The sequence below is a fragment of the Salmo salar genome, chromosome 22, assembly GCF_965601325.2.
Source record: "Salmo salar chromosome 22, fSalSal1, whole genome shotgun sequence".
Taxonomy (NCBI): domain Eukaryota; kingdom Metazoa; phylum Chordata; class Actinopteri; order Salmoniformes; family Salmonidae; genus Salmo; species Salmo salar.
Genome location: NC_138312.1, coordinates 30,317,666 through 30,331,683, shown reverse-complemented (window position 1 = coordinate 30,331,683; position 14,018 = coordinate 30,317,666). Strand labels below are relative to the sequence as shown.

The 14,018-nt window shown below is 41.0% G+C and overlaps 1 protein-coding gene across 2 annotated transcripts; it reads left to right on the top strand.

The window, feature by feature from the left end:
* Positions 1-812: 812 nt before the first annotated feature.
* On the top strand, positions 813-10,090 carry LOC106583060 (integrin, beta 7). 2 transcript variants are annotated; one of them, XM_014166841.3, is made up of 15 exons: positions 813-944; positions 1,429-1,508; positions 3,173-3,368; positions 3,567-3,737; positions 3,846-4,087; positions 4,850-5,005; positions 5,141-5,236; positions 5,483-5,572; positions 6,097-6,243; positions 6,479-6,681; positions 7,073-7,299; positions 7,430-7,637; positions 7,811-8,004; positions 8,293-8,453; positions 8,776-10,090. In XM_014166841.3, exons 1-15 carry the CDS (start codon positions 887-889, stop codon positions 8,842-8,844), a joined length of 2,298 nt encoding a protein of 765 aa, XP_014022316.1. In that variant the 5' UTR covers positions 813-886; the 3' UTR covers positions 8,845-10,090. The 2 variants fall into 2 exon arrangements, with proteins under 2 accessions (XP_014022316.1, XP_014022315.1); XM_014166840.3 differs by lacking the exon at positions 813-944 and adding an exon at positions 954-1,176.
* The last annotated feature ends 3,928 nt before the right edge of the window (positions 10,091-14,018 follow it).

Genomic DNA, 14,018 nt, shown 5'->3' with positions numbered 1-14,018 from the left:
GTTTCCGATGCCGAACTGCAGTCAGGTAAAAACCCTGGTGAGGATGATGAGCACGCAGATGAGCTTCCCTGAGACAGTTTCTGACAGTTTGTGCAGAAGTTCTTTGGTTGTGCAAACCCACAGTTTCATCAGCTGTCCGGGTCGCTGGTCTCAGACGATCCCACAGGTGAAGAAGATGGATGTAGAGGTCCTGAGTTGGCATGGTTACACGTGGTCTGCGGTTGTGAGGGCGGTTGGATGTTCTGCCAAATTCTCTAAAACGACGTTGGAGGCGGCTTATGGTAGAGAAATTAACATTAAATTATCTGGCAACAGCTCTGGTGGACATTCCTGCAGTCGGCATGGCAGTTGCATGCCCCCTCAAAACCTGAGACATCTGTGGCATTGTGTTGTGTGACAAAACTGTACATTTTAGAGTGGCCTTTTATTGTCCCCAGCACAAGGTGCACCTGTGTAATGATCATGCTGTTTAATCAGCTTCTTGATATGCCACCCCTGTCAGGTGGATGGATTATCTTGGCAAAGGAGAAATGCTCACTAACAGGAATGTAAACAAATTTGTGCAACAAATTTTAGAGAAATAAGCTTTTTGTGCGTATGGAACATTTCTGCAATCTTTTATTTCAGCTCATGAAACATGAGACCAACACTTTACATGTTGCATTGATATTTTTGTTCAGTATGTGTTTGTAAATGTAAGAGTGATATTCAAATCACTATAATTCTTTGATCCTATCATGTGTGATCATACCAATATAGGAACTTCAGGGGAACGTTTCTGAAGTAGAAATAAGGTTTGGTTTAGCTTTGAGTTTCATTTCTCACATGAAGGAGATTGGAGAAAGCCTCTGGTTTCAAACTAGTGGCTCAGAATTGGTTGTGGATTATGTTTCTTGTTTCCAAGAGCACCGACTACAGAAACTTCCGAAAAGGAAATATGTGGGGTAGGTGGTTGACAATTTGTGAGAACTCAAGGGGAAATTACTTGTCTGCTGTGTTGTGTCTGCCTCCTGCTTCCGTCTTCTCACAACTCTCTTGATTTTTTTCTAACCAGGAGAAGTTCCTAATCCTCTCTGTCTGTCTATTTCTCATTCCGTCGCTATCCTCAGGCAATGGTTGGCTTCTTTCTATTAGGAACCTTTATGTTGTACTGTGTGGGACAGATCCAAATTCAAGGTAAGTCTCATCTACAACTACTAGTCAGGGTTGGGGGTATCCCATTTAAATTGAATTGAAGTGTCATTTAATTCCAAATTAGGATTTTGCAATTGTTGAATTAGAATTCACTTTCTGAATTGACAAGGCAGACATGGGTAATGGCAGGTCCGTTAGGAGAGCAAACACAATCTCCTCAATCTCTGCTGTGTGTTTGTGTCTGAAAGAGTCATGGGGTAATAAAATATTTCACTGTTTTGTTTGGTGTGTCAGGGGTCCCCCAAATATGTGTGTCCCAGCCCTCATGTTCAGCTTGCCTGAGGAGCCCTGGATGTGCCTGGTGCAAACACAAGGTCAGCCTTATCATGTATCCACTAGCTTGCTGCTGCTGCCTGTATTTGTTTAAAACTGTATCATGTTTTATCCTTGAGTTTTGCTATACTTTCTCTACTCTTAATTCTTGGACTCAACGGCCTTTGAATGCTTTGTGAGTTGACTTGCGGCTCTCTGATGGGCCCCGTCTCTGTAGACAACATGTAGGGACAACGACATTAGGGCCACTGTAGAACTACTTACAATAGGAGCCAACATACTATAGGTCTTCATTGCGGTCTGAATGGTGATATCCTTGTGCATTTTTGGTGAGATCTTAGACAGTGATGTCCCATCAAGCTCATGTAAGATAATATATATCTTATTTTTTCAACAGCTTCTACAGTTTGGCAGACATTTTGCTAACAGTTTTGCTAACAACTCTTTACCTCCTGGTGAGAAGAGGTGTGAGAGATTGACTGAAAGACAGTTAGGTCAAGTGAATGTTTCAATTCCTCCTTCACATTGTTATACATTTAAAGGAAAAGGTTATAAGTATCCTCAGCCATTTATACTAGTATCAAATGACTGACGTATCCCACTGGGCACAGACGTCAGTTCAACATATTGTTTTGATTTACATTTGGTTGAGTTGTCAACTAACGTGAATTCAATGTGAAATCAACAAAACATTTTACCATGTCATTGGATTTAGGTTAAAAGTTGGGTGAAAAAAAGATGAAATGCCCTTACGCTGATGACTTTGCAAATCCAATTAGTTTTCCACGTTGATTCAACATCATCACATAGATTTTTTGGGTTGAAATGACATGGAACAATGTTCATTCAACCAGTTTTTGACCAGTGGGATGGGACTGTAGAACCCTTTTGGTTCCAGGTAAAACCCCCTTTGGGTTCCATTTAGAACTGTTTGCACATAGGGTTCTACATGGAACACAAAATAGTTTTCCCTGGAACCAAAAAGTGTTCTCCTATGGGGACAGTCCAGAACCCTTTTGGAAGGTTTTTTAGGACACATTTTATCTCATGCTTATCTCGCTTGGATATTTAAAAATAATCGGTGTGACTCTTGCTAACATTAAAAACGGTTTTATTATTTCAAGTTGAAAACATGACGTTTCGGCCATCAGTTTCCTTCATCAGAATCAGTAAACACACTGTCTGGCTTGGGTGCTCATGTCTTACACAACTTGTTGAAGAGAGTGGTTTCTCTGTATGTTCTCTAACCTGGCCTCCTGTTTGGGGTTGATATTTGAATTGTGTATTGTGCTGCTGCAGCTCTCTGTGATTTCTTATGACAGTGTCATGCTACTGGTGTCAGACTCACTTCCGTCTTTCTATTTCCATGTTCATTTCCTGCACATTTTACTTTCAATACTTTAAATTAGCTGCATTATTCTCTCTGTCATTTCTCCTTGCAATCTAACCCCTTCTCCAAAGCAACGGTCTACTCTACAGGTCCTATGTATCATAATGACATGTCCCATGTATGTTTCAAAATAATAACAATGTTTTCGTGTAAAAATTCTAAGCCTAAAACAGAGATGTAAGCCCATCTGTTTAACTGACAGGAGGTAGGCCCACATGATAACCTGGCACCCCACTGCTATGAGCCAGTATTTTATTGTCTATATCATTAGTCCGACACACTGAACTAAGACCATAATACCTATCCTCCTGACAGGACTTCCTGAAGTCTGGGGAGTCCACTGAGCGGAGGTGTGACACTGCTGAGTCTCTGAGGACCAGGCGCTGTGAGCAGACAGACATCATCAACCCCCAATCAGAATTGGTCTTCCTAAAGAACAATGAGCTCAGCAGCGACCCAGACAGCGTGGTCCAGCTTAAGCCACAAAACCTCCTCTTCAAACTCAGAGTCGGTGAGAATTTAATGACTCGTACACAGCAGCTGCTCAGTATTTCTCAGTAAATAAGCAAAGATGGGTCCAAATCTGAAATTATTTGTGGTGCTTTATTGATCCTTTATTAAGGAGTGTGAAGTACTAGACATAACAGTGTTAGTATCCTATTGATGCTTGCTTTGCCATAACTGTACTAACTGACCCGTCTGGTTTCAGGAGTCCCTCAGACCTTCAGTGTGTCATTCAAGAGAGCCGAGGGCTACCCCATAGACCTGTACTACCTGATGGATCTGTCCTTCTCCATGAGGGACGACCTGGATACCATCAAGAATCTGGGCCAGGAAATCCTCTCTACGCTAAAAAACGTCACCAAGAAGGTCCGCATAGGTGAGTGCTGAGGAGAAGTTAGGAATTCAATCAACTGTGTGTAGTCATCTGACTATGCCACCTATCCTCATCCTGTCCATCTCTATCCCTCTCCTCTCTCCCTATCAGGCTTTGGCTCGTTTGTGGACAAGGTGGCTCTGCCGTATGTCAGCCAGGTTAAGGACAAGAAGAACAACCCCTGCCCCAGCCGCCTGTACACCTGTCAACCTGCCTTCAGCTTCCAGAACATTCTGGGACTAACCCAAGACGTGGCCGAGTTCAAGACCAGGGTCAGCAACCAGATCATCTCTGGAAACCTGGACTCCCCCGAGTCTGGCTTTGACGCCATCATGCAGGCAGCTGTCTGCCAGGTAGGACTGTCATACATGACCAAACACAGTTACCTCTGTATAGGATGTCTACAACCAATGTGGTCTCAGAGTATTTTGTATTATTCTGTATGTAAATCCGAGACACTCCATTTTGTAGATGTTACAAATTGCAATTCGTATGATATGTTACGAATTGCAATTCATACGATATCTTACGAATTTGCTAAATGTACGATATGCTACGAATTTTCAAAACGTATCGTATGTTACGAATTCCATTTTGTTGTGGCTAATGTTAGCTAAGGGTGGCTAGGTGGCTAACGCTAACATTAGCTAGGTGGCTAACGTTAGCTAGGTTAGGGGTTGGGGGTTAAGGTTAGGGTTAGGATTTAGGTTAAATGGTTAGGGTTAGGGGAAGGGTTAGCTAAAATGATTAGGGGAAGGGTTAGCTAACATGCTAAGTAGTTGCAAAGTCTAAAAAGTAGGAAGTAGTTGCAAAGTTTCTAAAATGCTAAAATTGTCCGTAATGAGATTCAAACAAATGATATACACATTTTAGTCATGTAGCAGACATGTACACCCACCCATCCACTCCGACCAACCACCCTCCTTTCGTTTTTGCCTTAAGTAACCTTCCGTCTTATGAAACCATACCAAACGTTACATATCATATTAATGTGAATGCCCCGGATTTACATTTACTATGTTACGTTTAGTCTAGGAGACCAGTCTGCTACAACATATGTCAACAATGTCCATTTCTATTTCTCTCCCTTTCTCTCTCTCCCTCCCTTCCTCCAGGGTGTGATTGGTTGGAACAATGTCACCCGGATCCTGGTTTACACGTCAGATGACACCTTCCACATTGCCGGGGACGGCAGGCTGGCTGGGATATTCGAACCTAATGATGGGAAGTGTCATCTCAATGGCAGCGGCTTTTACGATGGCACTAAATATGTGAGTTATCAACAGATGGGTGGGATGATCAACACTTAGAAGACGTGAGCTTGTTTCAGTGACATTTGTTGTGGAGGAGCTGGGCAACTACGCTGCCTTTCTGTGGTTATTTAATCCACTTCCTATGTGTCTAAGGACTACCCATCGGTTGGCCAGCTCGCCAGGGTCCTGGCAGCCAATAACATCCAGCTCATCTTTGCTGTCACCGAAGACAGTGTTGCTGCCTACAAGGTCAGGACTGACAGGAGAGATAGTTTGTTAAAGCAAATTACAAAAGTTCACAAAATGTTTAACCTCTGAATTTCTACCTTCGCCCGTCTCTCCCTATTGTGCCCATACCTAAACAAACACACCTATACACACACACACACACACACACACACACACACACACACACACACACACACACACACACACACACACACACACACACACACACACACACACACACACACACACACACACACACTTCTCTAGGCATTGAGTAAACTAATCCCTCAGTCAGTGCTGGGAGTCCTGAAGAACGACTCAAGCAACGTGGTCCAGCTCATCTTAGAGGCCTACAATGTGAGTATCTAAATGGTCTCAAGCCTAGAACACAGTTGACAATAATTTGTGCCAAGCTACTGCAAAATTGTGAAATAATTCAATTGCAAAAGCCTGCAATGACCTATAAAATGCATATTCAAAAGAGGACATAGAAGCATGTCTGTGGTTATGGCCATGACTCACACAGCAGACTAAAATAGTAGAACCAGCTCACATACGTATTTTCACTGGAATCCCTGGCCTCATGGTTAGCTAGTGATGGATATAGTGTGTGCTATGCTCTCACGGGTAGAAAAATATACTGGCAAATTCTGTGTCAATCTTCCTAGTGGTAAAGTTAAGGTTTCATACATGATAGACCTACATTTCTCTAGGAATTTAAGACATTTAGGCCTAGAGAAATATAAACTACTTTTGGAATGTATTACTTACAAACAAACGTATCACTGTGGCTTTGCAATGAAATTCCATTTATTGGACACATAGCCAAAAATGTAACATCGTCAACTCTCCTATCTATAGTAATGCATATTTGTTCACAGAACCTGTCCTCCACTATCTTATTGGAGCACCATGGAGCTCCCTCAGGTCTGGACGTGACCTACAGATCCCACTGCACCCCTGCAGAAGGGGACAACACCCCATGGCAGAGGAAGGGCGAGTGCATGAACGTCAAGCTCAACCAGCAGGTCTGGCCCAAAGCAGGGGTGGAGGGCAAAAACAAGATGTGAACAAGGAGAGCAAGACTCATGTCTTAAATGGATTTAGTCATGTAATATATGTAGTTATGTAATAGTAGTTCACTTGAAATCAATGGCTGAAAACAACAAAAAACAGCATACACTGGTTTTATTTAATGGTATACTGTATAGGACTTTTGTTACAGACCAATTTATTGAGTATTATCCTCTCCCTTGCGCCCAGGTTGACTTCACAGTGAGTCTGAATATTTCAACGTCTGAAGGAGAATGTCTGAAGGAGAAGAAGCAGTTTTTCCTCAAACTGCAGGGCATCAGCGAGACCCTGAAGGTCTCCGTGGAAACCCTGTGTGACTGTGACTGCCATGACAGAGAACAGCAGTCCACACACTGCAATGAAAAGGGAACGCTCAACTGCGGAATCTGCAGGCAAGTCCTCAAATTATGTTGAAAACTCACAGCACCTCCTGGTTGGTGAGATAGAGAACTGTGCTTACAAATTGCACACAGTAAGGGAAACAGCTGCAGACTGTAGTTTGACTGTTACCACATAGCAGTAAACAAGTTTCTATAGTTAAAGGAATGTATCAAATATAAAAGTTCTCACAATCAAAACTTGAGGGGATTCAAGTTAATAGTTTTCCTTTGTTACAGTAATTGAAGTGTTTTTGATGTACTGATGAGTAGGGCTAGAAGTCTTCCCTGATTACGTGACCTGACCAGAAAAAACTCCTAGCCCAAATTAAGTCCCAGAATGTCCCGTTTTTTGTTGTTTTACCCAATTTTTTTCAGCGTTTTTGTAAAATGCTGTGCCCTTTAGCTGTGACGAGGATCACCTGGGTCAGAGGTGTGAGTGTGACCGGCCTAAGGACATGATCTCTGCTGACTCTATGGACACAACATGTCGCCAAGACAGCTCCTCGCTGCTATGCAGCGGGCACGGGAGCTGTGAGTGTGGCATATGTGTGTGCCAGGGCACCCACCATGAGGATTTCTGCCAATGTGATGACAACAGCTGTGACCGCCACAACAACATGCTCTGCGGTGGTGAGTAAACTAAAACAGTTAGTCCAGGCCATGCATTTTGATTGGTTAAGAATGTGTTCCTTATAGCTGCACCTTATTGCAGCCCATTTTTCAGCTGTGTTTGACAACGTTTGCCGCCTGTCTCCTGCAGGAAATGGGCAGTGTGACTGTGGAACATGTAAGTGTCATGCCAACTACAATGGCTCTGCGTGTGACTGTTCCACCCTCACCGACCAGTGCAGGACTGCTGGGAAGCTGTGCAATGGCCAGGGAACATGCCAGTGTAACCAGTGCCAGTGCAACAACGACTTCTTTGGCATGAACTGTTCAAAGATTGCTGATGCATGCGCAAAATTCCTGTGAGTACAAGAAAATAACTTAGTCATTTTGGATTGAGTTTCCAGGTTGCCAAAGTTTAGTACTTCAATTGTGACCTTACAGGAACACTTAACATTACAATAATGCAGTGTCTGTGTCTGTGCCTGTGTACCTTCAGCATGTCTGTAAACCTGTCTTTGTGTAACATTTCCAGGGCCTGTGTGACGTGTGAATTGGCCAATAAGGAAAGTGACGGCCTAAAGAGTAACTGTAGCCGACCATGTGGCTCAGTCAAGTCCACTTGGGTTGAGGGACCCCAGGAGTTCCCCTGCAGAGAAGACACCATCTCCTACAAAGTAGAGCTGTTCCCTGACGGCAACATCCTGGTCCTCTACGCAGATCTGCCCCGTGAGACAAGTTCATCTCTAATCATTAGCCTTTATTTTCAAGATTTTAACATGGCTATGTATCCAACTGGCTTACTGTTTTTACCATTTCTATTCTCACTGCTCATTGGAGCAATTCATAATATTGCTAGCTCTTAGGCACACCTAAAAAAGATCACTCCTATGACATCCTTATTCTGCTTATACGGACCTATTCTGCTATAGTTGTTTGATCAAAGATGCTTTGCATTAGACAAAAAGTCAGGACTCATGTTCTACTACAAACTCTTCCTCTTCACATCCCTGGCAGGCTCTGTTGACAAGACTTATGTGATCATTGGCAGCTCGGTGTCCAGCATCATCTTCATCGGCATCGCAGTGATCCTCATCAGCTGGCTGATGCTGGAGTTCCACTACCGGAGAGAGTATGACAGCTTCCTCAAAGCAACGGAGACTGTAGTCTGGAAAAATGTGAGAGAAAGAACAGTATACACATGACAATGAATCACCATGATATGTCAAATAGGCTAGATGTCTCTGCGTTAACTGGTCGTTTCTCATAACCAAATATCTGTCTATTGTTCTCAGTCTCATAGTTTATTGTATGAATAGTGGAGTTCTTTATTATTTGTGAATGTGGTTGGTCTTCTTATTGTTGTTTTGTCATTTTTTTAAGCAAATAATCAACTTAAGGAGTCTTTAATGCAAGATTTATAATGTTAAGTGTTGGTTGTTGATAACATGATGCTCGCTCTGTACTAAACTTATCTCTTGTTGGTCCTTTGTGTTTCAGATCGAAAATCCTTTGTTCCAGGACGCCACAACCATAGTTATGAACCCCATACACATTCAAGAGGACTGATCCAAACCCATTCAACTCTGAAGCCAACCAACACTTTACTTCAGGAAAATCTGTTATATACAGTAATAAGCGAAAGCGGGACCATATACTGATCCTAACTTCTAGAAGAGTAACCGCTTGTTCCTTTATCCACTTTAATTGGAAAAATTCAACGGGCCTATTTATATAATAAATATGAATTCGAAGGGCTAAAATGATAAAATAATAGAATATTGAATCTCTCTAAAGGCTTCAGTCATATAAAAGTTATACTTAAATCGGAACTGGTTCTCCAGCAGATTAGTAAGAATGGCTCATCCCTTGTTCAAAATTTGCCTTTTCCCTTTGTCCAAATTATAACCTCTCACTTTCGGTTATTTTAAAATGAAAACCTCTCCAAAATATCCCTATTTTTAAAACAAGCCATAGAAATGGTTACAATTTCAGTTTCATTTCATTTAATTCATGTTCAGAACAAGGTTAAGGGCAGAGAAAGCTTGTTGGATACTAAGAAAGCTTTGTTGTAGAGCGTCTAACACATAATCCAGGGAGGGGCCAGTTTAGAATAAGACTGCCTCCTACTGCCTGAGCTATGTTGTTGATGTAAATTGTATATGGGTATACAACCATCACAGCTCTACAGATTTTGCTGCGAAGAGACAGAATCATTAGATAAATTGTTTTGGTACTGCTCATATGTATGTAGCTTGTTTTTGGTTACAAACTCAGGAATGGCTGAAAAATCACAACATTTACCTAGAACTAACTCTGCAAATAGCACTGCTGGCTGACTTGAAAAGCCATAGTCAATCAATCAATAATATAATAATAAAAAATGTAATATTTAATTTACCATCTGTAGAAACCAATGGCGGTCGGTGCCGTTTAAGCTTAGGAGGACAATATTTTTTTACGAGCATGGTCTTATTTCTATTTAAGCAATAAGGAATGAGGGGGGTGTTATATGCCTTGCAAAAGTGTTCATCACTCCTTGAGGTTTTGGTTCAATTTGTAATTTAAATTGATTTTTATTTGGATTTCATGTAATGGACATACACAAAATTGTTCAAATTGGTGAAGTGAAATGAAAAAAACTGAAAAGTGGTGTGTGCATATGTATTCACCCCCTTTACTATGAAGCCCCTAAATAAGATCTGGTGCAACCAATTACCTTCAGAAGTCACATAATTAGTTAAATAAAGTCCACCTGTGTGCAATCTAAGTGTCACATGATCTCAGTATATATATATATATATATATATATATATATATATATATATATATATATATATATATATATATATATATATATATATATATATATATACTGGCTTACTGTTTATATATATTGTTTATATATTGTTTATATATATGTTTATATATATACTGGCTTACTATATATACACCTGTTCTGAAAGGCCCCTTAGTTTGCAACACCACTAAGCAAGCGGCACCACCAAGCAAGCGGCACCATGAAGACCAAGGAGCTCTCCAAACAGGTCAGGGACAAAGTTGTGGAGAAGTACAGATCAGGGTTGGGTTATAAAATGATATACGTAACTTTGAACATCCTATGGAGCACCATTAAATCCATTAGTAAAAAATGGAAAGAATATGGCATCACAACAAACCTGCCAAGAAAGGGCCGCCCACCAAACCTCACGGACCAGGCAAGGAGGGAATTAATCAGAGAGGCAACAAAGAGACTGAAGATAACCCTGAAGGAGCTGCAAAGCTCCACAGCGGACATTGCAGTATCTGTCCATAGGACCACTTTAAGCTGTACACTCCACAGAGCTGGGCTTTACGGAAGAGTGGCCAGAAAAAAAACATTGCTTAAAGAAAGAAATAAGCAAAGACTTTTGGTGTTTGCTAAAAGGCATGTGGGAGACTCCCCAAGCATATGGAAGAAGGTACTCTGGTCAGATGAGACTAAAATTGAGCTTTTTGATCATCAAGGAAAACGCTATGTCTGGCGTAAACCCAACACCTCTCATCACCCCGAGAACAACATCCCCACAGTGAAGCGTGGTGGCAGCATCATGCTGTGGGGATGTTTTCATCGGCAGGGACTGGGAAACTGGTCAGAATTGAAGGAATGATGGATAACGCTAAATACAGGGAAATTCTTGAGGGAAACCTGTTTCAGTCTTCCAAAGATTTGAGACTGGGACGGAGGTTCACCTTCCAGCAGGAAAATGACCCTAAGCATACTGCTAAAGCAGTATGCTTAGGGTCATTTTTCAGTTTAAGGGTAAACATTTAAATGTCTTGGAATGGCCTAGTCAAAGCCCTGACCTCAATCCAATTAAGAATCTGTGGTATGACTTAAATATTGCTGTACACCAGCAGAACCCATCCAACTTGAAGGAGCTGGAGCAGTTTTGCCTTGAAGAATGGGCATAAATCCCAGTGGCTAGATGTGCCAAGCTTATAGAGACATACCCCAAGAGACTTGCAGCTGTAATTGCTGCAAAGGTGGCTCTACAAAGTATTGACTTTGAGGGGTGAATAGTTATGCACGCTCAAGTTTTCTGTTTTGTTTTATTTCTTGTCTTTCTTCTCTTCAAACTGGTAGGCATGTTGTGTAAATCAAATGATACAAACCCCCCACAAATCCATTTTAATTCCAGGTTGTAAGGCAATAAAATAGGAAAAATGCCAACGGGGGTGAATACTTTCGCAAGCCACTGTACCACGGCAAAGGGCTGTTCTTTTGTACGACGCAACTAGGAGTGCCTGGATACAGCCCTTAGCCATGGTATATTGGCCATATACCACAAACCCCCGAGGTGCCTTATTGCTATTATAAACTGGTTGCCAATGTATTTAGAGCAGTAAAAATAAATGTTTCAACATACCCCTGGTATACGTTCTGATATACCACGGCTTTCAGGCAATCAGCATTCAGGGCTCGAACCACCCAGTTTATAATAGATCTTATACAGTGGCATTGTTGAATACTCGTTTCTGATTGTCTTGAAGGGCATTCTAGAGCGTGCATTATTTCCCTATAACTCGCAGGGTATATCAGCATTGTTTAATTCGATTTTCAGAATAGCAAACTAGGACTGATGGTTTGGTTAGCTAACTAGCAAGTACGTTTGTTTGGTTACCAAGGCAACTACATTTACGTCAACTACTGTAGTTATCTAATAAACTTGCTAGCTACTTCAGTGGATGTTGACCAGATTTCTAGCGGCAAATGTTTTAAATTATAGCCATGGCATAAAATGGATAAACAACTTGTGGCTCAATGCGTTCTCTGGAAAAAAATGTAGCTCTGTGGAAGGTCATTCCACTCCGCGCTACACCTTCCACATATTCATTATTTCCCATGCATAGCCCCTCGTTGATTATACCTTACATATTGATGACTATCATTCATATTACAGCTCAATGTAACATCAATAGGTTTAGGCTACATGATCCTAGAATTGTCCCTATACCAATCATGACATTGCTACAACCTAGCCTACAAATGCAAGTTTACAACAGGTCAAGAGAAAAATGTGAGTAATCAAGGTGACCGACAGTGACATAATCAATACCGCCTTGCACACTCTTGCCTGCTTCTAGCTGATCTAGAGTGTAATTATTAGTCCAAACAGTTGCAAACAAAAGTTTCTATTGGACAAATCCAAGTATGTTTATCCCCAGGTGAAAAAACCTTTCCAAGCCAAACCTTCATATCATAACCGCTAACCGCTACACACATCCTACGTCGTTGTCACCATATTAGCTAATGTCATAGTCAACATGGCTACTAGAACTAATGATTTAGTAAACACGCTACAATCATGCAGTGCAGTGTACAGCAAGCAGTTTAGCAGTTACACTGGGGAGCCCCAATAGCAATAAATTCATAAAACCGAAAACGTACCTTGCGTTGGAAGAGTTCCAGTGTTGGATATCCTGAGCCAGCTAGCTAACATAGCATCCTTCTCTGTTTGAGCCAGGTGTTTGAGTAGGCTAAATTAGCTAGCTGCCTTAGCTAACTAAGTAAGTGAAAGTGAATAAAATACAACTAAATATAGCTATCTCTCTCTCTCTCTCTCTTGCTTCTCCTTCCTTTTTTGAGAAATTAATTTGTTCAAAACTGTTCAGGCTTTGTATTGAATTCAATGTACCCAGAGGAGGACGGACACTAGCTGTAAAATGTACCATGTCCGTAAAATGTTTATAGTATGTATAAGATGGAAGTAGAAGTCTAAGTATTGTCATCCATTAGTTTACTCCAATTAGGGGTGTGGTGGTAGGGTTAGGGGAGAATAATACATAAGGGATTTTTTTTATTTATTATTATTATGCAGCAAACACCAGATACAGCAAACTTTTTGCATTCCGGCGGAAGTAATTCATTGTCAATGGAGCAGTCCGCAATGCTACGCTGGGGGTGCTGCACTAAGCTGCGGTGCATTCGGTGTACCGCATGCTTTCAGTATTTTAAACTCGTACATTGCTTTAATGTATGGTGATACAAACAGAAGTAGGCCTAAACACACAGACTCCAACTAGCAAGCTTTTAGCTAGTTGAAAAGCGAAGCACTTGCGTCAAGTATGGAAAAACAAAACTAATATGCATCTGGTGGACATCGGGCATAAGAGGAACAAATGACATTGTCATGACAACATTACAAAACACTTAGATAGATAAAATGTTCTGAAGCTTGGTATGAAGTCTTGTGAAGTGTCATTCCTTTCCAGTTTGTGCACATGGTATTGCATTACATTCAGTTTTTCTTAATGAATTATTTTTGTGTTTTGGTCTGAATTAAGAAATATAGCTGTGATGTAGGATAATGTTCTTGTAAGTATGTTTCTCAATATTATTAGATAAAGTATTCTCTGTACAGTGTATTCATTATATAGGCCTATGTGGCCATTGTCTGTATCATTGAAATCATATAGTACTGTGTTTAATAATAAATGCCTGGATTGTACAGTATTTGCCCATTATTCTTTTCAAAATTCTTCAAGCTCCATCAAATTGGTTGTTGAGTATTGCTAGACAAACATTTTCAAGTCTTGCCATAGATTTTCAAGCAGGTTTAAGTCAAAACTGTAACTCGGCCTCTCAGAAACATTCACGGTCTTCTTGGTAAGCAAGTCCAGTGTAGATTTGGCCTTGTGTTTTCCAATCAGATGAAATCAAATTATCATCAAATGTATTTAAAAAGCCCTATTTACATCAG